Genomic DNA, 25,488 nt, shown 5'->3' with positions numbered 1-25,488 from the left:
CAAAATTAGTAATTTATCATTAATACAATAATCTACTATATAGTAGTTTATATTCTACTTTTCACCATCTGCTTAATAGTATTCTTTTAAGTATTTTTCCTCCTGATCTGGATCACACACTGAATTTAGTTGTTATGCTTTAGTCTCCTTTGCCACCTGTGCCTTTTGAGCCATTACTGCCACTACATTGGGTTGTACTAGAATTACTTCCTTGGAATATCTGTCTCCTCAGAGAGTGATGATCTCAAACCATCTTAAACATTGTGAGTAAAACAGAATAATGTTTGTACTCTTCTGCCCTGGAGTGAAATCCCAACAAATACTTGAGTACCTATGTATGTCAAGAGATTGTGCTGAGTAGTGGAGATCAGCAGGTCGGGAGATACATGGTCCTGGTTCTCAATGGGGCTTACAGTTGAGTAAGATTGTTATAGTGCAGTTCAGCAAGTCTTGCTGAGCTCACAAGATAGAGACTGCTCCTGGAAGTGTGCTGGAAACTAGATGTAATTCAGGGCTCCCAAAGGATGTTTAAAAACAGTATTAATTACCTCATGACAGGAAGATTGAAAATTTCAAGGTAATCATATTGTCAGCTTTTCATATCTTAAAGTCTGTTTTGAAATCTGGTTGAGTGTGAAAATCTAAGAGGCTTTAACACTATCTGATGTAGTAATGAAACAATGCCTGTACTGCATAATTGCCACAATTGGTGGTAAAGTGCCATTTCCTTTATTCAGGTTGATAGTTTCCTCATTGGAATTAAAAAAAAAAAATCAGAAGGCAGTAGAAATCTCTATAGACCTTCCTGCAGTATTTACATGCCTTCATCTACAGATCTTTCTTTCACTTGTCTTTTGTCTTTGTTTTTTTAAAGTGTCATCTGAGGCTATGGTGCCTGTTAATTCACCAACTGAAACAACCAGAATTTCTAGTGCATTTGTAGTTATGCTTTCCTGTCCTGCAAGACCTGATTTGGTTACAATATAATCTTTGTTCACATTTTTCAAGGTAAATTTTAGATACCCAGCCACAGTCCTCTTTATGGCAGAAACACAAGGCTGATGGACAACTTAATTACCAACTGTAGACATAGGAAGGGCTTCCAATCAAGAGAATGCTGAGTAGTTATTTTACAAGTCTAAAGGAGACTGAATGCAGAAGATGGATTTAAAATTGAAATGTGGTAGTTGTACATAAAGAAATTCTGTGCTAGAGTTGTAGAGCATTCAGATACACCTAGGATTATAGGGTATGGGCCTCACAGTTCACCTAAGAAGGAGAGTGGACAGAGAGAGAGCAGGGCCTTGCCTTTCCTTCTCTCTACTGGCCCTGTCACACATAGCCACTCTATTTCTGCATATGATTTTATCTGAAAACATGCAGCTACTTAAAAGTTTGAAAGCTAGTGTCTTAGTTGTATTTGTGAAATTGTATCAAGCCATGATCTCTCAGGTTCCTTGCAGCTCTATATAAAGCCTCTGAGCTGCTTTCTTCACAGGTGTTTGCTGTCCATTGGTTGCATACTTTGGGAACATAGGTGCATGGTAACATTAAGTTAAACAGAGCATACTGTGAGGCAGATGATGTTGGAACTAATGGTTCATGTGAACTATTTGTACTATCACTACCAGTGCTTCAGAGAGACAATTCACTTTATACTCTGTTACAGTGTCTTCAAATGTGCATCTTAAATCAGGTACATTTTGATCAATGCTGCTATATGATTTTATTATAATTTAATTTGCAACAGTTTTTTGCTTTAGTGGTACATAAGATGATGGCATCTTAATTTTGATGAAATATGCTATATTTAGTGCATAAAATGTCACACATGTAAGGGTAAAACTCCTAATACATTCTTTCCTGCCTTTTTGCATCTGTGAAGGTGGCAGTAACTTCAGTAAGCCAAACTATGGCCAACAATAATTAATGTTGAGACATTAATGTTGAGACAGATGTCATATATCTTTGTAGCTCTAGCCTCTAGCATAGTGCCTACCACTTAATAGGTGTTCAGTAAATGTTTCATTGAATGGTCTTTTAATATTAGTTTATGAGGCTAGACTATTAAAACAAAGTTTTAGTTGGGAGTAATTAGAAAAAAGAAAATGACTTACTTTTTTTTTTTTTTTTTAAATGGATCCTCGCTCTGTTGCCCAGGCTGGAGTGCAGTGGTGCAATCTTGACTCACTGCAACCTCCACCTCTTGGGTTCAAGCAATTCTTCTGCCTCAGACTTCTGAGTAGCTGGGATTACAGGTGCGTGCCACCACACCCAGCTAATTTTTTGTATTTTTTTTGTGGAGACGGGGTTTCCCAGTGTTAGCCAGGATGGTCTCAATCTCCTGACCTTGTGATCTGCCTGCGTCGGCCTCCCAAAGTGCTGGGATTACAGACGTGAGCCACTGTGCCAACTTTGGATCTTAAACCCTCAGTAAAATGCAACTCCACCAGACACTGTCCCACACCTAATACAGAGCTTCTGTTCTAGTGAGAGAGCTGAGAAACGTATATAAATACCTATTAAATAGCCCAAAGAGGTGTGTGTGTGTATATTTTTTAAAGCCACTAGAGATCAGGCGCAGTGGCTCACGCCTGTAATCCCAGCACTTTGGGAGACTGAGGTAGGCGGATTGCTTGAGGCAGGCAGATTGCTTAAGCCCAGGAGTTCAAGACCAGCCTGAGCAACATGACAAAACCGTGTCTCTAGGAAAAAATCCAAAAATTAGCTCGTGTGGTGGTGCGTGCCTGTAGTCTCAGCTACACAGGGGGCTGAAGTGGGAGGATCACTCGAGCCCCAGAGGTTGAGGCTGCAGTGAGCTGAGATTGCACCAGTGCACTCCAGCATGAGCAACCCTCTATCAAAAAAAAAAAAAAAAAAAAAAAAAAGAGAAAAAAAGGCACAAGAGAGTAATATAATATGGAGGAGGGAAAACATCCTTTGTCCATAGAGAAAAGAACGGAAAAGCGATCAGTAAGCCAGACCGAAAGATGGGTGGGTTTTGGATAGGCTGGAATCCCTGGGTGATGAGGTGTCTTTGAGGAATGCACATTTACAGTTTGGCTGCAGAATGGGGTATAAGAAGATTAACTGGCTGGAAAAGAACATCCGTGAATACGGAGAATGGTGATGGCCCGGCAGAAGAGTTGCTGGTGTGGCATGGCCTATCAAGGCACTGTGGTAGAGTGGAAAGAGATGGTGTTCTGCCTCTGCTTATTAGCTGGGTGACCTTGGTCATGAAGTTCTGTGGCTCTTTATATATATAGTAGAGATAGGATGCTTTGTAGAATTAAGGTTGTGATGAAGAGAGAAAGCCTAGGTGATACAGGCACACATGTATTTTACTCTGAATACACAAAGAACAACAAAAGCGTTGTTTTGTTTTGTAGAACAGAGCTTTTGAGCAAAAGAATGATGTCACTATTGCTTTGAAACAGTTATTTCTGATAGATTGGGGGGTAGTGAAGGCCCTAGGGTAATTGCCCCATAATAAGAGTGGCTGTAAGAGTCCAGGTAATTCAGTCAAAGTCTGAACTAGACCAGTGCCTATAGGATTTGAAATAAGGAGCTGAATGGGGGAAGCATTGCAAACACAAAGTCAACATGTTCAGAATGTTCTGAACAAGGGAAGTGGTATTACTAGGGGTAGCAGTGGTTTCATAAATGGAAATAGGTTTGGCATTGCTGCTGCTTTTGGTTATGGAGTAACATAAAATTGAGGTTTGAAATTTGAAGGTGCCCATTAGACACCCTGGTAAAGACATTCATAAAGTAGTTGGAAGTGTTGGTGCAGAACTAAGACTTTGAGTCAAGAGAAAGAGATTGTGGGGGTAAACTGGGGCTGTGGAAAAGGATGGATGAAAAAAGAGGACTGAATTCAGAGAATTGATGTGTTCACCTCTAGGAGATGAGGAAGAGAAGCCAGGGAAAACAGTAGATGGGTAGGATGGGTTTTTGTGGATGGCAAATGAGAATACATTTTAAAAGAAGAATCAGATCAATGTATTTTTTTCTTTTCTTTTCTTTTTTTTTTTTTTTTTTGAGATAGAGTTTCACTCTTATTGCCCAGGCTGCAGTGCAATGCTACGATCTCGGCTCCCTGCAACCTCTGCCTCCCGGGTTCAGGCGATTCTCCTGCCTCAGCCTCCCGAGTAGCTGGGATTACAGGTGCACGCCACCACACCTGGCTAATTTTTGTATTTTTGGTAGAAAGGGGGTTTCGCCATGTTGGCCAGGCTGGCCTTGAATTCCTGACCTCAGGTGATCTGCCCGCCTCGGCCTTCCAAAGTGCTGGGATTAACAACTGTGAGCCACCACACCCAGCCAGATCAACATTTTTATTTGTTTTTTTGTTTTTTTTTTTTTTTGAGACAGAGTCTCGCTCTGTCGCCCAGGCGTAGAGACGGGGTTTCACCGCGGTCTCGATCTCCTGACCTCGTGATCCGCCCGCCTCGGCCTCCCAAAGTGCTGGGATTACAGGCTTGAGCCACCACGCCCGGCCAGATCAACATTTTTAAATTCTGCAAAACTCAGGGTTGACAGGGATAAAGAAAGGCCACTGGGGCGGGCGCGGTGGCTCATGCCTGTAATCCCAGCACTTTGGGAGGCCGAGGCAGGTGGATCACGAGGTCAGGAGATCGAGACCATCCTGGCTAACACAGTGAAACCCTGTCTCTACTAAAAACACAAGAAATTAGCCAGGCGTGGTGGCGGGCGCCCGTAGTCCCAGCTACTCGGGAAGCTGAGGCAGGAGAATGGCGTGAACCTGGGAGGTGGAGCTTGCAGTGAGCCGAGATTACACCACTGCACTCCAGCCTGGGCGACAGAGCAAGACTCCGTCTCAAAAAAAGAAAAAAAAAGCCACTGGATTTTGATATTTACTTATCACTGGAAACCTGTGACAAAGCTTTGGTAGCATTCAGAGTGAGCAGGAGGCCTGGTGTGGTGGCTGATGCCTGTAATCCCAGCACTTTGGGAGGTAGAGAAGGATGGATCACCTGAGGTCAGGAGTTCAAGACCAGCCTGGCCAACATGGCGAAACCCCGTCTCTACTAAAAATAGAAAAATTAGCCAAGTGTGATGGCACACACCCTGTAATCCCAGCTACTCGGGAGGCTGAGGCAGGAGAATCTCTTGAACCTGGGAGGCAGAGGTTGCAGTGAGCCGAGATTGCGCCACTGCACTCCAGCCTGGGTGACAGAACGAGACTCCGTCTCAAAAAACAAAAACCAAAGTGAGTAGGAGCCAGATCACAAAGCCTTAAAATGTTGAAATGGCTGGAAAGGAGGTAGAGGTGGTGAGACTCCCTGAAGGAAAGAGGAAGACAGAACGTGTTTCGGTGCGTTCAGCAGGATTTCTCGATTCCAGCACTACCAAGTTTGGGCCTGATAATTCTTTGTTGTAGGGAGCAGTTCTGTGCGTTGTAGGATCCCCTCCTACTCCTTAGTTGTGACAACCAAAGATGTCTCCAGATATTGTCAAATGTCCCCTGGGGGCCATATTCCTCGGGTGAGAACTGTTCGACAGGGTTGAATAAGGATTGCTACTGCTGGAGCGGGGAAGGAGCTAGTCCAGAAGTGGGTGGAAAACCGCAACCAGCCAGGGGATGATTTACTGAAGCAGGGACCCAAGGAGGGCAGGAGGAAACAGAGCGAAACCTCTGTCTAGAAGAGGTATCCTCAAGTTGGAGAGGGTGGGGAAATGCATTGCTGTTTTTTTTGTTTGTTTGTTTGTTTTGTAAGGACAGTTGTTTTGGCTTACATTAGATGGCCTCAAGCTTATCACTGAGAAAGGAGAAAAGGTCTTTTGAGAATGAAGTAGGCAAGGTTAATGTTTGGCATTAGAGGAAATTATATAAACTTTAATCCCAGTGAGGGGAATATTAGTATACAGGTGAGTAAAAGGATTACTGAGCAGCAATGAGGCCTGGCTGAATGGAACTTTTGAAGCAATTATTAAAAAGATTGGTAAAATGTATATCTCAACCACCCTGATACTTTTTATATTTATGCGTTTTACAGACTAGACTTACGTACTTTTTTTTACTTTTTATTTTGCTTATTTCATAGGACTTTGTAGATTTCAATGTTATTCAACTTTTATTTCAGTTATTTTTAATGGCTACATAATAGTCTATAGATCTGTTCTTTAATTTACCAATCAGCGCTTCAGTTACTAACTGGTTAGATTGCTTCCAGTTTTTAATGAAGTTGTGCCAAAAGTTGCAGTAAACATTCTTATGCATAGAGTGTTGCCAGATTTTGCTAGTGGACCCATTAAAGGTTTTGTACAGTGGTAACACAGAGCAGGAAATATATTTTCTGAAATGTCACATTAATGAGGCCACCCTTGATCCACCACATTTAAAATCGCAACCTTCATTCCTGCTTTAGTCTCTGTAGCACTTGCTATCTTCTAGGTGTTTTACTTTTTCATCTTGATTGCTGTTGTCCCCCTTGTTCGACAGAACAGAGATTTTGGTTTGCTTCACCAGTACCTTAAATAGTGCCTGGCACATACATACTTGCTGAATGAATGGATGATGGGACTTACCCAGACCTGTAGGCGAAATGAGTTTGGAAGAGTGTCAGTAGCAACAGATATTCATGGAAGCCAGTGGAAAAATACTTGCAATGACTGATCTTTAGTATCTAGAGGGACGAGGAAGCAACAAAAGTCCCCAGGGACATGAATTGGGAGATTGAAGGGTTAGTACCTGGAGGTAATTGTGACAACAAAAGCACATTCCTCTGGAAGGTGAGAGTGGGAGAGGTAGAAGGTAAGTAGGCTGTGGTTAGAGAAAGGGATTTCCCAAGGTTTAGATATTAGAAATGGAACAATTTGAGAATTAAATTCTCAAATTTAATTTTGAGAAGGTTGGTAGAATACTCCATTTCGAGGAGAATGGACTGTATCACTTTTTAATTGTTCCTGCCTTGGCAGTGTCCTCTAATCTTGTTATATTTGGGTCATGCTCAGTGGTGGTATATAAAGCAGGTTTTGTTTTCAGCGATCTTTTTTGTTGGAATATGGCTGTATGTGATAATCTGATTAAGCAGATATGCCACTAATGTCTGCCACACAATAAGGCATGTTAGTGACTATGTCAATGTAGGCTTGAAAGCTAAATTGATAGAGAAGTTGTCTCCCCGCTATTTGACTTTGAGTCATTTCTTTGAACTGTTGAGAGTATTTTACAAGTGCTTTTCTGTTTGAGGTCATTTCACTCAGAGTGTGGCAGCTTAGTAAAATACGTAAAACATCTAGTATAACGTATGTCGTTCTTATTTTAAGATGCTTTTGGGGAGCCACTGTTGGGTGTGGAAGTTGTAATAGTAGTTTTTTGAGTACACTTAATTATTATTACCCTCAGCCAGTACATGATTTTCCATTGCCTTATAGGTTTTCCACTGTAGCATTTAAAAAAAATTTTTTTTATTATTATACTTTAAGTTCTGGGATGCATGTATAGAACATGCAGGTTTATTACATAGGTATACATGTGCCATGGTGGTTTGCTGCACCCGCCAACCCGTCATCTACATTAGGTATTTCTCCTAATGCTCTCCCTCCCCTAGCCCCCAACCGCCTGACAGACCCCAGTGTGTGATGTTCCCCTTCCTGTGTCCATGTGTTCTCATTGTTCAGCTCCCACTTATGAGTGAGAACATGTGGTGTTTGGTTTTCTGTTCCTGTGTTAGTTTGCTGAGAATGATGGTTTCCAGCTTCATCCATTTCCCTGCAAAGGACATGAACTCATCCTTTTTTATGGCTGCCACTGTAGCATATTTTTAGCTTTAAAATTCCAATTAGTCTCAGGTGAATTGTTAATGACAGACAGGTGTGACTTAGTAGAAAAAACTCTGGAGAGACAGTTGAAGTAATCTTTCTCATATTTTTCAGTGGCTAGATAGCATGTCTATAGTAATTTCTTAATTCTTTAATTTCTTCGATTTTAAAACATGATAAAATATAACCTTCCTCCCAGTATCTCAGGGATACTTTAGCAATCTATTGTTTGCTTTGGTGGGATTATAACTGTGATATAGGTTGGGAGGCCAAGGTGGATGGATCACCTGAGGTCAGGAGTTAAAGACCAGCCTGGCCAATGTGGCAAAACCCCCGTCTCTACTAAAAATACAAAAAAAATTAGCTGGGCATGGTGGACGCAGCTGTAATCACAGCAGGAGGCTGAGGCAGGAGAATCGCAGGAACCTGGGAGTTAGAGGTTGCAGTGAGCCAAGATCGCACCACTGCCCTCCAGCCTGGGCGACAGAGCAGGACTCTGTCTCAAAAATAAATAAATAAATAAATAAATAAATAAATAAATAAATGATATTCAAAAGTGTTAATGTTGTAAGGAAAGGAAAAATAATATTTCAGATAAGGAAGAAAGGGTTGATGGAAAGCATAATCTATTATTGTGCCTGATCTTTGAGCTGCTAGGCACCTTATCAGAATGCTGTTTGAGGAGTGTTTTCATTATGTTTAAAGCTTTCAGAGAAAGTAGGATTTTCTGATACAAGTAGAAAAATAGAAAAAAGTAGAAATGTTTTTCTACTTTTAAGAAGGGAAGGCTTACTAGGAATTATTTTTAAACAAATGAAAGAGTAGAAGGAGGAAGAATAGGCAGTATCCGTGTGTGATTTCTCTGTGTCAAACACCATAGATGTTTTTTATGCACATTTTCTCTAATTCTCAAAACAGTGCTTAGATTATAATATCCATGTTTGCATATTATGAAATTAAGGCTCAGAAAAGTTAAGAAATTTGTCTAGCATCGTATAGGTAGGAAATAAAATTTTGTACCCAGAAATCTGTAACTCTGTATACCATACTGTGTATCAAACTAATGAGAAAGAATAGTGACACCAACGGTTAGGGCTTCAGACATTTACATTTGTGCTGAATGTAGAAGAGGGTGCTTAACACTTGAAATGTGTGCTCAAGTACAATAGTTAATAATATGAAATTGTGTGGGGTATGATTGTGTCCCTCATCCCTGTTTTTTGTATGCCCCAAGATTCTTTCATCTGCTGCAAAAAAGCACAGCGCAGATTATGTGTGGTATCACAGCAGGCATTACGGGCATGGGTATGCCTTCTGGAAGCAAGGGTGGAATTGGAGGTGCTGTAGCCTTTAGAGGAGAAACCCACTTGCCTTGTTCAAATCAGTTGGCATATAATGGTGGAAAGTTGTTATATATGTTTATAATGATATGAGTTGAGCAGACTTGCTTGTTTTTTAAATTTTACGAATTTTAACTTTAAGTTCTTGGAACCAAGTGCTTTATTCCAAATAGGATATGATAATTATATTGACAAGTGTTGAACAATATGTCATCGTAACAGTTTTTCTTTGTGTAATTGACTTCAATAATCTTGAGGGTGTTTTCTGCACCTATTGTTAGAAAAGTTGGAGTGCCCTTATAAGGGTTGGAGTGAGTGGTTCTTCTCTTGCCATTATAATTGACTGTAGTTAGCATATGGTCTAATTTATTTTAAGAGCACCTCTTAATAAGCCTTGATTTTGTTGAAAATCAGGCTAAAACCATCTTCCTTGCACTTCCTCATTACTTGGTTGTTAGCATAATATTAACTATTATTAGATCCCAGACATCTCTTTATCTTGATCTAAAGAACATTGTTAGGGCTAGGAGTCCTGCAGTTTTCATTTAACCCATTTGTGATCTCTTGTGAGGAGGATGGAGCTATTTGTTATATGCCTGAATCATTTGGGAGGTATATATACTAATTTTTGCTGTGGAACCTCAAAGAACAATCAGGTTAGAAATATGAAGTAAGACTTAGAAGGTTAAGCCTGTGCCTAGGAGGCAGAATATATATATATATATTAACCAGAGATTGCTTGCGTGTAGGGAGAATGCTGGAGAACCAGACTCCTGGAGCAGTTTATTCTATGAAATACCCTATGGAGACTGTTCTGTGAGGCATCATCGAGAGTTGGACATCTATACGTTAACCTCTGAGTCTGATTCACATCATGAACACCCATTTCCTGGAGACAGTTGCACTGGACACATTTTTAAACTTATGAACATCCAACAGCAACTAATGGTAAGTCACAAAGCTTTTAAGTATGTGCATGTGTGTGTTTTGTATGTGTGTCCCCACCCTCCTCCAATGAACCTTGATATAATTAGAACATAAAAATACTTTCCTGGTGGGAGGCCGAGACGGGCGGATCACGAGGTCAGGAGATCGAGATCATCCTGGCTAACACAGTGAAACCCCGTCTCTGCTAAAAATACAAAAAATTAGCTGGTCTGGTGGTGGGCGCCTGTAGTCCCAGCTACTCGGACGGCTGGGGCAGGAGAATGGCGTGAACCCAGGAGGTGGAGCTTGCAGTGAGCCGAGATTGCGCCACTGCACTCCAGCCTGGGCAATAGAGCGAGACTCCGTCTCAAAAAAAAAAAAAAAAAAACAAAAACAACAACAACAACAAAAACTTCCCTGGCCAGGCACAGTGGCTCATGCCTGTAATCTCAGCACTTTGGAAGGCCAACACAGGTGGGTCACTTGAGCTCAGGAGTTTGAGACCAGCCTGGGCAACATGGAGAGACTCCGGCTCTACAGAAATTAGCTGGGCATGGTGGTGTACGCCGATAGTCCCAGCTAATCGGGGGTCTGAGGCAGGCAGATCACGTGAGCCTGGGAGGCAGAGGTTGCAGTGAGCCGAGATTACACCACTGCACTCCTGCCTGGGTGACAGAGCAGGACCTTGTCTCAAAAACAGAAAGAGAAAGACTTTCCCCATGTGAGACCTGTAAAGCAGTATTAGAAGTATTAAATGGTACCACTTACAGATCAGAGCTAGCATTAAGGTTGTAGCAGTAGGGGGACTGAGAGGTTTTTTTCATTGGTTTTGGGCATAATGAAAGACACGCGTTTCAGGTACAGAAATATGCAACAACTAGAACTAAATTTTCCCGGCATAAAAGGATATTTGTCTATGTTTGGCGTAACTTTACAAAATGAAAGAAGCAAAACAGTTTCTGAGATTGTTGCCAAAGAACAAGAACCAAATTTAATCAGGAGTATTTTTACAACTATTTTAGTGAGTGATGATACGTACCATTTAAATATAGTGTTACTGTATTTAAATCAATAGTTGTATGATACAAAGATCACTAAAAAAAACAGAAAAGATTTTATAATCCACTCAAGTCTTCAAGATAAATTTGTTGCCAGACATAAAAACATTACAGACTCCCTGTTAGCATTTATTACGAATAACAGAAACGTCATATATGTACATCTCTCTTGGCCATAACATCTGAAAGGCTGTGTTTAGGTGATTTTTCCACCCAGTTTATTTCAGAGCTGATTTGATTTGGAAACCACTTGACAATAATTTCATTTAAGGTCAGCTCAATGCCAGAGTCTTCTTTGGGAGCATGCATTATTTGAGACCAGCAAGCCAAGAAATTCCATAGGGTTATGTGATGCTCCCACTTTTGTGTTTTAGAATTGTGTTTGTTCCAGAGCAAGTGACATTTCATTTTCCTCTTAGTGGACTTCTAGGCAATCAGGTTTTTCCTTAGAGCTCTTTTTACTAGGTGAATGGTAGTCCACTTGAAGATACAGTTTTGCAGGTGCCAAAGGTACCTGCCAAGATATGGGAATAGTTGGCAGGCAAATGCGAGAAATTAAAACTGTGGGAACATACATGTGCTACTTTCTTTAGGCAACACTACTTGTTTCTCCAGATTTCTGTTTTATAATGTTTACCATTTATTAAATTTAATGACTTAATTTCCTGATTTTTAGGAGACTGTCGTACTCTCAGCAGGACTGGAAATAAGCTAATTTTGAATACTCTTAAGTAGCCTAACACAGAAACCTTTAATGAAAGTCCATTTTGCTTGTACACTCTAATAGAAAGACTTTAACAAGCATGACACATTTTATACTTGTACGTATAAACTTTTACAGTAGGCTCGGTAGGTAGATAGGAATGGTCTGATGATGGAACCCTATAAGTGCTCAATGTATTCACTGAGTGAGTAGGTGAATGAGAGGATGGATGGCAGTAGGTATGCATATTATTGCAGTAGATGAGGTAATGAGTGGCGAGCAAACCAGATGTTTGGAAAAGTAGATTTTAGGTGTTGAGAAAATATTTTTGTAAGAATTTTTGAAATTTTGATACAAAGGTAAAATCACTAAAGATCACCTGTATTTGTTTTTCTCCATTTTAAACCTTGCTGCGTGCATATGGGATTTTTGCATATTTATAAACTTAGATTAATAACTTTTTTCCAATTGCAATATGGTCCTCATAGTTAATAATGGCTAGTATTTCTTCCATCAGTTTTATGAACCTTGATTTTCTTAATCATTCCCATGCCGTTGGTTGTATCTGTTTATATTTTTAAAATACTTTAAAGTTGCAAAATCCGTTTTTGAGATTACATACAGTATCCATAATATACTCTGACAGTATATAGGTATATGTTCTCATTTATTTTATATTTAATATGTTCTGATTTTATCAAAAGGTGAAAATATCTGCCATGCCACTGTTTCTGAAATTAGGACCCTATAACTCGATGGTTAAGTTAGATTGGTTGGAACATATTTTGGGGATTAAAGGACGCTGAACCCCTCAGTAAGTATTTAGGGCACAGGAGCATTGGCTGCACCTTGTAATGGAAGAGAGCTAGAATTTGTTTTTACTCGTATATATGAGGCAGGGCGGAAGTAGGCTCTGCCCCTCTGAAGATAGTGAAAAATATAGGTGGGACACAGTGGCTCACACCCTATAATCCCAGCACTTTGGGAGGCCAAGGTAGGAGGATCCTGTAGGCTCAGGAGTTGGAGAACAGCCTGGGCAACATAGTGAGACCCTGTCTCTACAAAAAATAAAACAATTAGCCAGGTGCAATGGTGCACACCTGTAGTCGTAGCTACTCAAGAGGCTGAGGCAGCAGGGTCACCTGAGCCCAGGAGTTCAAGGCTGCAGTGAACTATGATCACACCACTGCACTCCAGCCTGGCCTCAGAATGAGAGAGCCCACCTTAATGTTAGCAGCTCATTTGAAGATATTCACTGAGCTTTTTAAAAATCAGGTTTTTGAGACTCTTTTTTTTTTGAGACGGAGTTTCACTCTTGTTGCCCAGGCTGGAGTGCAATGGCGCTATCTCGGCTCACCGCAACCTACGCCTCGCAGGTTCAAGCAATTCTCCTGCCTCAGCCTGCCGAGTAGCTGAGATTACAAGCATGCATTACCATGCCTGGCTAATTTTGTATTTTTAGTAGAGACAGGGTTTCTCCATGTTGAGGCTGGTCTGGAACTCCTGACCTCAGGTGATCTGCCTGCCTCAGCCTCCCAAAGTGCTGGGATTACAGGCGTGAGCCACCATGCCTGGCGAGACTCAATTTTAATCTACTTCCTAAAATAAGTTCAAAATTTAGAAAGTAGATATTTCATATATCCTAATCCATTTTGAACATCCCAGTATATAGGCAGATATGAAAGGAAAGTAATATCAGAAATAAGAGGAAATTTATTTGTATTCTTTTAGATTTGCTTATCATGTGACCTTAGAAGGGCTAGAATGGAAGTGAGTTCTCTCCAACAGGATTTTTGCTTAGAGGTGTCAGTGACATCTTCTCCTGTGGGTACTTTTTAAAAGTGTATTTCATTTCCTCCTAGAAAACAAACCTCAAGCAGATGGACAATCTTATGCCCTTAATGACGATGGCACAGGATCCTTCCAGTGCCCCAGAGACAGATGGCCAGTTTCTTCCCTGTGCACCGGAGCCCATGGACCCTCAGCAACTTTCTTCTAATGAAGAGACTGAGAGCACTCAGTGCTGCCCAGGGAGCCCTGTTGCACAGACTGAAAGTTCCTGTGATTTGTCAAGCATAGTTGAGGAGGAGAATACAGACCGTTCCTGTAGGAAGAAAAATAAAGGCGTGGAAAGAAAAGGGGAAGAGGTGGAGCCAGCACCTATTGTGGACTCTGGAACTGTATCTGATCAAGACAGCTGCCTTCAGAGCTTGCCTGATTGTGGAGTAAAGGGCACGGAAGGCCTTTCGTCCTGTGGAAACAGAAATGAAGAAACTGGAACAAAATCTGGAATGCCCACAGACCAGGAGTCCCTGAGCAGTGGAGATGCTATGCTTCAGAGAGACTTGGTCATGGAGCCAGGCACAGCCCAGTATTCCTCTGGAGGTGAACTGGGAGGCATTTCAACAACAAATGTCAGTACCCCAGAGACTGCACGGGAAATGGAACATGGGCTCATGAACCCAGATGCCACTGTTCAGAAGAATGTGCTTCAAGGAGGGGAAAGTACAAAGGAAAGATTTGAGAACTCTAATATTGGCACAACTGGAGCCTCTGACGTGCACGTCACAAGTAAGCCTGTGGATAAAATCAGTGTTCCAAACTGTGCCCCTGCCGCCAGTTCCCTGGATGGTAAAAAACCTGCTGAGTCTTCACTTGCATTAAGTAGTGAAGAAACCTCCACTGAAAAAACAGCGGAAACGGAAACTTCACGAAGTCATGAGGAGAGTGCTGATGCTCCAGTAGATCAGAATTCTGTGGTGATTCCAGCTGCTGCAAAAGACAAGATTTCAGATGGATTAGAACCTTATACTCTCTTAGCAGCAGGCATAGGTGAGGCAATGTCATCCTCAGATTTAGCCCTTCTTGGGCTAGAAGAAGATGTAATGCCACACCAGAACTCAGAAACAAATTCATCTCATGCTCAAAGCCAAAAGGGCAAATCCTCACCCATTTGTTCTACAACTGGAGACGATAAACTTTGTGCAGACTCTGCATGTCAGCAGAGCACAGTGACTTCTAGTGGCGATTTGGTTGCAAAACTGTGTGATAACATAGTTAGCGAGCCCGAAAGCACCACAGCAAGGCAACCCAGCTCACAAGATCCACCCAATGCCTCCCACTGTGAAGACCCACAGGCTAATACAGTCACCTCTGACCCTGTAAGGGATACCCAGGAACAGGTGGATTTTTGTCCTTTCAAAGTGGTGGATAACAAAGGCCAACGAAAAGATGTGAAACTAGATAAACCTTTAACAAATATGCTTGAGGGGGTTTCACATCCACATCCAGTTGTCCCTAAAATGGAGAAAGAACTGGTGCCAGACCAGGCAGTAATATCAGACAGTACTTTCTCTCTGGCAAACAGTCCAGGCAGTGAATCAGTAACCAAGGATGACGCACTTTCTTTTGTCCCCTCCCAGAAAGAAAAGGGAACAGCAACTCCTGAACTACATACGGCTACAGATTGTAGAGATGGCCCAGATGGAGATTCGAATGAGCCTGATACGCAGCCCCTAGAAGACAGGGCAGCAGGCCTGTCCACATCCTCCACTGCTGCAGAGCTTCAGCGCGGGATGGGGAATACCAGTCTCACAGGACTTGGTGGAGAGCATGAGGGTCCTGCCGCTCCAGCAACCCCAGAAGCTCTGAATATCAAGGGGGACACTGACTCTTCCCTGCAAAGTGTGGGTAAGACCACTTTGGCTTTAGATTCAGTTTTGACTGAAGAAGGAAAACTTCTGGTGGTTTCAGAAAGCTCTGCAGCTCAGGAACAAGATAAGGATAAAGCAGTGACCTGTTCCTCTATTAAGGAAAGTGCTTTGTCTTCAGGAACATTGCAAGAAGAGCAGAGAACACCACCTCCTGGACAAGATACTCTACAATGTCATGAAAAATCGATATCAACTGACTGTGCCAAAGACAAAGCACTTCAGCTAAGTAATTCACCGGGTGCACCGTCTGCCTGTCTTAAGACAGAAACTGAACATAACAAGGAAGTGGCCCCACAGGTCTCACTGCTGACTCAAGGTGGGGCTGCCCAGAGCCTGGTGCCACCAGGAGCAAGTCTGGCCACAGACTCAAGGCAGGAAGCCTTGGGGGCAGAGCACAGCAGCTCCGCTCTGTTGCCATGTCTGATGCCAGATGGGTCTGATGGGTCTGAGGCTCTTAATTGCAGTCAGCCTTCTCCTCTGGATGTTGGAGTGAAGAACACTCAATCCCAGGGAAAAACTAGTGCCTGTGAGGTGAGTGGAAATGTGACGGTGGATGTTACAGGGGTTAATGCTCTACAAGGTACGGCTGAGCCCAGAAGAGAGAATATATCACACAACACCCAAGACATCCTGATGCCAAACGTCTTGTTGAGCCAAGAGAAGAATGCCATCCTAAGTTTGCCAGTAGCTTTACAGGACAAAGGTGTGACTGACCCACAGGGAGTTGGAACCCCAGAGATGATACCTCTTGATTGGGAGAAAGGGAAGCTGGAGGGAGCAGACCACAGCTGTACCATGGGCGACGCTGAGGAAGCCCAAATAGACGATGAAGCACATCCTGTCCTGCAGCCTGCTGCCAAGGAGCTCCCCACAGACATGGGGCTCTCAGCCCATGATGATGGGGCCCCAGCTGGTGTGAGGGAAGTCATGCGAGCCCCACCCTCAGGCAGTGAAAGGAGCACTCCCTCTCTACCTTGCACGGTCTCTGCCCAGGCCGCACCTCTGCCTAAGGGAGCAGACTTGATAGAGGAGACTGCCAGTCGTATAGTGGATGCTGTCATCGAACAAGTCAAGGCCGCTGGAGCACTGCTTACTGAGGGGGAGGCCTGTCACATGTCACTGTCCAGCCCTGAGTTGGGTCCTCTCACTGAAGGGCTAGAGAATGCTTTTACAGAAAAAATGAGTACTTTCCCACCTGGGGAGAGCCTGCCAATGGGCAGTACTCCTGAGGAAGCCACGGGGAGCCTTGCAGGATGTTTTGCTGGAAGGGAGGAGCCAGAGAAGATTATTTTACCTGTCCAGGGGCCTGAGCCAGCAACAGGTAAGCAAAACATAATACAAAATTAACAGTCTGAGAAGCAGATTCTCTTAAGAGTCACTGTGGTGTCCTGGTAAAAATACAGGCATCTTTGTTGTTTTGAGGTCTTGCACTCATTGGGTAGGTAGCCAAGTTAATAGTCACCACCATCAGGAGAGGCGCGTCATCTCAGGGTTGGACAGATTTTGCTTCCTGTATTGTAGACTTACTGCTTGGTTGCTTAAGCTTATAAACACACTCCTGTCTGTCATTCTGGAGTGGTTGCAACTTTGCAAACCTAGAAAACAATGCCTAGATCACAGGTACTCTAAAATGATGAAAGAATTTAGTAGATATTTTTATTCACATGGCTTAATCCTTTTCTCTAGTACCATAGAAAACAGTGCCAAAAAGCTATGTTTTATCTACAAGCCTGAAACTCCCTTCCTCCCCTATCATCCTAGTCTGTATTCTGAGCAAATTTAGAGTCAGAGTGGTTTCATGAACAGCTGTAAGTATTGTTCTAAGCTGAATTCCCAACATCCAAAATGGTGGTATTAGGTCATTGGTGGTTTTTTTTGTTTGTTTTTGTTTTTTTTAGGGGGGGGGCTAGGGGTGTTAACGGGGAACTCCTTCCTTTTCCTGCATGGGGAGCGGACCTCTAGTTCCATTGCCTGTTGCTTTTGGGCAGCAGTCTGGGAATTCAAGACCCTGCACAGTGCAGGGGATAGGATGCAGGATTTCCGCCCAAGCCCAGTCTGCTGAACTGCTGTCACAGGGCAGACCTTGTGTCTGCTTTATCTTGGTGAAGCAGCTGCACTGAGCAGATTGCTCACACAGCAGCCTGTTCCATCTGTGGGTAACCATGTTCCGAGACAGCAAAGAGAAACCGCTATTGCTCCGTGGAAATAAACTATCTGAATAAAACTTCTTATCGGGGGTTGAGGCTGAAGCTGAAACGAGAGTCGGACACGATCTTGACTCCTGAAGTCTTTAAAGGTCAGTTTGATGCACACTTTTATACCACCACCTGTTACCAGCTGTAGACAGAAGACCTATCTCTATGCTTGCCCCTAGGCGTTTGTAGGTAAGAAGTAGCCTGTTTTGTCTTTATTGTTTATTTTTGCTGTTCTTTTCAATTTTTGAAAATCCCTTTACACGTATGTGTTAAGAATGCGGGGGAGGGTTATGGAGAGAAATGAATCAGTGGAGCAAAAGAAGTTGCTTTGGAAGAAGTGCAGTTTAAATACAGTGGTCATTTTCCCTGGTAAAGGGCTTTTAGCCATTTATAATCTTTTTCCTCCCCAGTTGAGGGATTTAAGGAATCCGAGGTAGAATTTTTGATGACTTTAGCTTTTTAGTTTTATTAATGTTTTGGATTGTTAGTGATAGATACTTGTTGGCTGTTGTCTCGGGATTTAAATGAGGTCTCTAATTTTTAAAAAAAGCCACAACAACAAGTCTATTTTGGGGCCCTGGCAGGTTGGCATTTCAGAAGAATGGGAGTGGCTGTAAGCTGATGCCTGGTGATGTTCTTTTCATTTCTGTGCTGCGTCCTTGGCCACATGGGCTGGAATTATTTCTCTTTCTGGCTCAGTGGTCAGAATTTAACTCAAGCAAGTGTGAACTCTGTGGGGATAGTCTCTGTAGTATCCTGTGACAAAAAGTAAAAACCAGGGGGAATTTCAGGCTTTTATTTTTATTAGCACATATAGTAAAGATGGTGAGAAATGATGGATGTTTAGGATTTTGAGGTTTTGAGAAGGAAGAAAAATGTATGGACTTTCAGCAGTATATGTGGGCTTGGGGTTGGTAAATTTTGTGTAGGTGAGTTACTTGTCCTGTTACCAAAAGGAGTCATACTCATGGTCTCAAACTGCAGAGGAACTCCGTATTCATGGTCTCAGACTACAGAGAAAGTAGCCAGTCATGAAGAAATCGGTGCTTTCTTCAGAAAATGGCCAGGATTGGGAAAATCCGTGGTCACATTGCTTTAGAGAAAAAACACCTGAGTGTGATCTCAGAGCCAAAGGGTATTTTCTGTCAAGTTGACATTCTACTCATAGATTTAATCATACTGTTTTATGAGTGAGAAGACATAGGTTTAACTGCTGATTTGGAAGGAGCCAGTTTGAAAGAAGGGGATGTGGCCCTTGACCCACCAAAAGCATTGACCACAGTGCTTAGGAAATTAGTGGTGCATGACTGAGCCACGCCAGTCCTGCAGAGGCTGCCGACACCCCTCAAGTGTCAGTAATCACTGTTTACTAGTGTGATTGGTTGCTGTGCCAAGATGCATCTTTTCAAAGTTGATAGGTATAGGAAAGGAAGGAGGTACCAAAAATCACATCCCCAGAGGAAAGCAACCCTCTTTCCCCCCAGAAATTACTCTGACTCACTTAGAGATGTTTTGATCAAGGGATAGTTCTAAGGGGATTGCTTAGTCAGATTTTAACTTTAATAACATTTTCTGAAATTTAACACAGATTTTGGTTCTTTGGGCAAGGAAACTTGTTTACCCGTTTTTAAACTGCTGGTAAGATTACATAATTATAAGGGCAAAGAAAGAAGAAAAGAGGTTCATCTACAGAAATGTAACTCTTACAAACTTAAGGTAGACTTTTGTACATGTCATGTGCTCCTAGAATAAAATCTTAATATAATTTATTCTTTGGTGAAAGAAACTTCTGTGCTCTTTAGTGTGGAGAGCATTTTTCTCGCCAGAGTAGTGGCATCACTAGGTTAATAACCACAGATACATTTCCACATGAAATCGAGATGACGGTTCCATTTGCATTTGGATTATTAAGGTGAATTTTGACTGTTCAATCGTTAGTCCCCTTTAAAGAAGTGTCAGAAGCCTAAATTTGCCTCAGACATCGTTTATCTTTCCTTCCTGTATTTGCTTGACCATGTGGTGGTCAAGTAACAAAAACCACCACTGTTTTTGGTCTGTCAACATGGCCAGCAAGAAGACAACTATGTAATTCTTGAGAAAACATGCACAGAAACGTTTCTCTTAAGAAAAGGATAGCTAAGCCGGGCGCGGTGGCTCACGCTTGTAATCCCAGCACTTTGGGAGGCCGAGGCGGGCGGATCACGAGGTCAGGAGATCGAGACCACGGTGAGACCGCGGTGAAACCCCGTCTCTACTAAAAATACAAAAAATTAGCCGGGCGTGGTGGCGGGCGCCTGTAGTCCCAGCTACTCGGAGAGGCTGAGGCAGGAGAATGGCATGAACCTGGGAGGCGGAGCTTGCAGTGAGCCAAGATTGCGCCACTGCACTCCAGCCTGGGCAACAGAGCGAGACTCCGTCTCAAAAAAAAAAAAAAAAAAAAAAAGAAAAGGATAGCTAGTCTGTGATTAGGTTTCAGTTTTGGAAGAAATAAGGGTTAAAAATAAGAAGTAACTGCTGAGTAGTTCATTCTTACTGGTTACAGTGATGAGTGGATCAGAGTGTGTTGTATGTTACTGAAAGTCATACTTGTCCCAGAGGCCTTGTCTCATTCTCAGTGGCTTTTTCCTTTTTGTTTTGTACAAATCCTTCTTGCTTTTTTGATGATGGCCAAGATGGACTACCTAGCTTCAGCTATTAATCTGTTCCCCTGAAGCTTATGAATTTAGTTTTCCATATGCAAGTTGGTGCTACACTTAGATTTGTCATAAAAAGTCAGTAGTGAAATGGATGTTCAAAAGACATTGAATTGGATCCTCACTTAGTTCCAAGCCCCTACAAAGGCTAGGGAAAACCAATAACCATGTGATAAAGGAATAGCTCAGCATAGGGTCAGAAATGACACTAGCCGCTGACAGCAAAAGAATACTTTTCCATTATAACGCAAAAGAAAAAACGCATGAAACCTGGAGCATGTTGTATGAATAGTAAGGCACAGGAATCAGTTTTTAAAAATGTACTCTGTAACCCCTCTGCACTTTCAGAAATGCCAGATGTGAAAGCTGAAGATGAAGTGGATTTTAGAGCAAGTTCAGTTTCTGAAGAAGTGGCTGTAGGGAGCATAGCTGCTACACTGAAGATGAAGCAAGGCCCAATGACCCAGGCGGTAAGTGGCATCAGTAAGTCTGTACGAGCACAAAATGTGTTTATCCTGTTCTGCTGTGTCTTATTTATGGCTTTGTCTTTTATTTGAGGGTAAGTGGGCAAAATAGTATTTTCCCCCTTCTCTCTTGTGCTGTTATATAAATGTGTATATGTTGCTGCAGTTAAGCTTTCATAAATGGTATATACCACACAGCCAAGTTTTGGAATGGGCTATTACATGTTTTCTTACAGATTATGCTGAAAAACATTTTCCCCTTGAGCACAAGACTTTAAGATTTGTCAGTAAGTTTAAATTGTCACAAAATCTGAGCTATCACAAAAGGGGATCTGTAAACCTTTTCTTTCTTTCTTTCCTTGTTTTTCTTTTTTTTTTTTTCTAAGGTGGAGTTTTGCTCTTGTCACCCAGGCTGGAGTGCAGTGGTACGATTTCAGCTCACTGCAACCTCTTCTTCCTGAGTGAAAGCGATTCTCCTGCCTTCGCCTCCTGAGTAGCTGAAATTACAGGCATGCGCCACCATGACCGACTAATTTTTGTACTTTATGTGGAGATGGGGTTTTGCCATGTTGGCCAGGCTGTTTTTGAACTGGCCTCAAGTGATCCACCCGCCTCAGCCTCCCAAAGTGCTGGGATTACAGATGTGAGTCATGGCACCCGGCCGATAAACCCTTCTTAAACCTGACTCTTCTTTCTTTATATAAAAACTGATAGCCAAAATGAGATTTTTACTTTATAGCTCAATAGTAACTGTCTGAATTATGAAGTATATCGTTTTCATCAATGAAAAAACAGGTTCAATAGGCCAGATGCGGTGGCTCACACGTGTAATCCCAGTACTTTGGGAGGCCGAGGTGGGTGAATTACCTGAGATCGGAAGTTTAAGATCAGCCTGACCAAATTGGTGAAACCCTGTTTCTACTAAAAATACAAAAAAATTAGTCGGGTGTGGTGGTGGACGCCTGTAATCCCAGCTACTTGGAAGGCTGAGGCATGAGAATCATTTGAACCTGGGAGGCGGAGGTTGCAGTGAGCTAAGATCGTGCCATAGCACTCTAGCCTGAGTGACAGAGCAAGACACCATCTCAAAAAAAAAAAAAAAAAAATAAGAGAAAAAAAGGTTCAATCAATATGGTTTTTTTTTTTTGTTTTTTTTTTTGTTTTTTTTTTTTTAAAGAATAGCTTTTTTGGGATATGATTCACATACCATAAAATCCACCCAATCAAATAAAGTGCATAGGTCATTGGTTTTAAATAGATTTATGGAGTTCTGCAACCATCGCCACTAAGGCTCTAATTTCAGAACATTATCACTCCAAAAAGAACCCCCCGACCCATTAGCAGTGTGCCTCTCCTTCACTTTTCCCTCCCCCAGCTCATTAATCTACTTTTGCTCTCTGTAAATCCATAGAGAGATTTGCTGTGAGAGTGTGAAAGTGGCTGTAGATAGTACGTAAATTGCCCATTCCAGAACTTCATATAAATGGTATAACACAATATGTGATCTTTTGTGACTGGCTTCTTTCACTTAGCATAATATTTTCAAGTTTCATCCGTGTTGTGACATTGATCAGTATTTCATTTTTTATTGTCAAATACTGTTCCGTTGTATAGATATACCACATTTTTTTGTGGATTTGGATTGTTTCCACTTTTTGGCTACTGTAAATAATGCTGTTATGTACATTTGTGTACAAAATTATGTGGACATGTTTTTATATACCTAGTGGAGTTGCTGGGTCATATGGTAATTTCCATTTATTTGGTTTTAAAAATATTTTTCTTCAAGGTCTTGAGATTATTTTTCTTTGTTTAAAGCTATTAACTTTTATTTTATTTTTTTGAGATGAAGTCTCACTCTGTCACCCAGGCTGGAGTACAATGGCAGGATCTTGGCTCATTGCAACCTCCGCCTCCTGGGTTGGAGCGATTCTCTTGTCTCAGCCTCCCGAGTAGCTGGAATTACAGGGACTCATCATCACGCCCGGCTAATTTTTTGTATTTTTAGTAGAGACGGGGTTTTGCCATGTTGGCCAGGCTGGTCTCAGACTTATTATTTCAAGTGATCCACCCGCCCTGGCCTCCCAACGTGCTGGAAGTACAGGCGTGAGCCACTGCACCCAGACAGCTATTAACTTTTAAAACAAACTTGTTGAGAGAAATAGTGCCCTATGCTTTAGATTCCATGGTGGTCCAAAAAAAAAAAAAAAAAAAAAAAATTAGAAAGCTGAAAATCAAGTTAGTGAACTTACTCATGCTGCCCCTTTGAAAGTCCATGTTCCTTGGGCTACACTTGACATTGCACTGTTTTTACTCTTCAAAGGACTAAGTGGTATTTTTTCTTGAAATTTCACGGTAGGTAAGTGGAACAGACTATCCCAGATTGTTTCAAGAGTATGAACAGTGATGAACAAGCCTTGTTGTATTGGAATACTGTTGGTATGAAGGTGCTGACTGTTCTAACCCGCCCTTATTACACATAATATTCATGACTAATGCCTGGGTGGCTACTTGTAAAGCAGGCATTATTCAGACAAATGTTGCTTTTACCCCTGTGAGAAGAAAAGAGAACACACCCTGCATGGGTACATGTGTCTTTGTTTCCAGAAGCCCCTTAGAAAGGGAAGGAAAAAACTCACATCCTTGAATTCAAATACCTCTGTTTCTTAGTACTCCATTTTAATATTGTAGTGATTAGAGTCATTGAATCCAGGCTGGTACTTGGCTCTAGACCCTTTGCTTTCTGATGAGGGATATCTCTATTCTAATGGTATCTTGTCTGCTATAAAGAAGAAAACAAAACATTACTTAAAGAAAAGGTCTCCTTTCTCAGTCCCTTTCCTCTTCTCCTTTTTTCTCTAGTTTTAAGAGTTGAGAGAGTGAATATTCCTCTGGTTGGTCAGCATACCTTATTTTACGGATTAAAGAATAGACCCTTGGAGAGTCACATGACTAGCTTGAGGCCAAAGGCAGCTGGAAGAGTTTGAGGTTTGATTTCTAATCTAGGACTTACACAACAGGGCAATTTCTCCTTGACTCAAGCAACCTGTGCTCTGATTGGTAAAGTTGCTATAAGAACCCTGAGAACCACGTAATTTGTCTCTAGCTGGGAGATATCAATACCTTATGCTTTGTGTTTGCTTCCACCGTGTAGAGTTGGGGAAAGCATATGTCAGTGGGATTTTCAGTTCTTGAGGATTTGCAGGCCTAAATTCAGGAAGTTTTTGTGTTCACAGCATTCTTACAATGATGTGAAATCTTACGACTTAACTCTTCTCCATGGTGCTCTGACAAACTTGCCTTATTTGCTGTGAGTTGAAAGGATAAATCAGACACACACTTTCATTTTTCCCATTTAACTCTTCACATACTATATTCATCATATAGGTTTTCACTGGATGGGGAAAGAGAGCAGAGGTCTGCAAACATTTTGTAAAGGACAGACTTTTGTAAATGCTTTGTGAGACATGTGGTCTCACAACTGGTAAGCTTTGCTGTGAGTGTGAAAGTGGCCGTAGATAGTATGTAAACAAAGGAGTGTCACTGTGCTTAAATACAACTTTATTATGGACACTGAAATTTGAATTTCATGTGATGGTCACGTGTTGTGAAATATTATTGTTTTGAATTATGTTTCCAGCCATTAAAAAAATGTAAAATCTCAGCCGGGCACAGCGGCTCATGCCTGTAATTCTGCCACTTTGGGAGGCTGAAGTGGGCAGATCACTTGAGGTCAGGAGTTCGAGACCAGCCTGGCTAACATGGTGAAACCTTGTCTCTACTGAAAAAAAAAAAAAAAAAAAAAATACAAAAATTAGCCAGAAATCGCTTGACCCGGGAGGTTGCAGTGAGCCGAGATCGCACCACTGCACTCCAGCCTGGGCGACAGAGTAACACTCTGTCTTGAAAAAAAAAAAGTCTACTTAAAGTTTTTTTCATGGGCTGTAAAAAAGAGTTAATATCCCACTGGCAATAGCATGTGAGCCCCTGCCTAATAAATACTTGTGCACCAGTGGAAGAAAAGAAAAAAGAAGCAAGCAGATTTCTTAAATTGTTTTGTGGTGAAACCTCTGGTTTTTAAACTACAAGTTGGGAGTGGGATCAAGTTCTGTCTTTCCCAAATAGCTTTTTGACAGCCTCTCTAGAGCTCAGTTTCCTTGTCTCTAATCTTTCTCTAGTTTTAACCTTCTAGAGTCTGTTTTCATGCTGAAAAGGGTTAGAGTCTGTGATTATATTTGAGGGAGGAGTGGCATTTGTGTAATATTTAACCCGATCTTTCTGCCACATACCCCATCTATCTGCGTGCCTTAGGAATAGGCCAGTCATTGCTTCATTGAATCACTGAATCATCCTCTCCAAATGTAAAATAGGACAAATTCCTATATCTTACGCTTTGCTACCGGCTTGAAAACCAGTACTATGGTAAATTTATGGCAGTTTTCTAATAAATGTAAATAATCCATTTAAATTCTTAGGGAAGTTTTGTAACATTCTCTAAACGTGTAATGGTCAGAGCATAAGAACCTCTGTCGAGTGGCACTACCAAGGATTTAAAGAAAAAAGCTACAGTTGAGTTCTTGTTTTCTTTAGTCCTTTAGTCTGATATC

The 25,488-nt window shown here is 41.8% G+C and overlaps 1 protein-coding gene across 13 annotated transcripts in view; it reads left to right on the top strand.

The window, feature by feature from the left end:
• The window catches only part of AKAP13 (A-kinase anchoring protein 13), a 368,214-nt gene that overhangs the window by 181,143 nt on the left and 161,583 nt on the right, over positions 1-25,488 (top strand). For all 13 annotated transcript variants that reach the window (XM_063638599.1, XM_063638597.1, XM_063638600.1 and 10 more), the window contains 3 exons: positions 9,878-10,076; positions 13,679-16,850; positions 20,766-20,887. In XM_063638599.1, coding sequence (XP_063494669.1) covers positions 9,878-10,076; positions 13,679-16,850; positions 20,766-20,887 — 3,493 coding nt within the window. The remainder of the gene's footprint in view (positions 1-9,877; positions 10,077-13,678; positions 16,851-20,765; positions 20,888-25,488) is intronic.

The sequence above is a fragment of the Symphalangus syndactylus genome, chromosome 5, assembly GCF_028878055.3.
Source record: "Symphalangus syndactylus isolate Jambi chromosome 5, NHGRI_mSymSyn1-v2.1_pri, whole genome shotgun sequence".
Lineage (NCBI taxonomy): Eukaryota > Metazoa > Chordata > Mammalia > Primates > Hylobatidae > Symphalangus > Symphalangus syndactylus.
The sequence above is the reverse complement of the archived record's forward strand: the minus strand, read 5'-3'. Positions and strand labels throughout refer to the sequence as shown.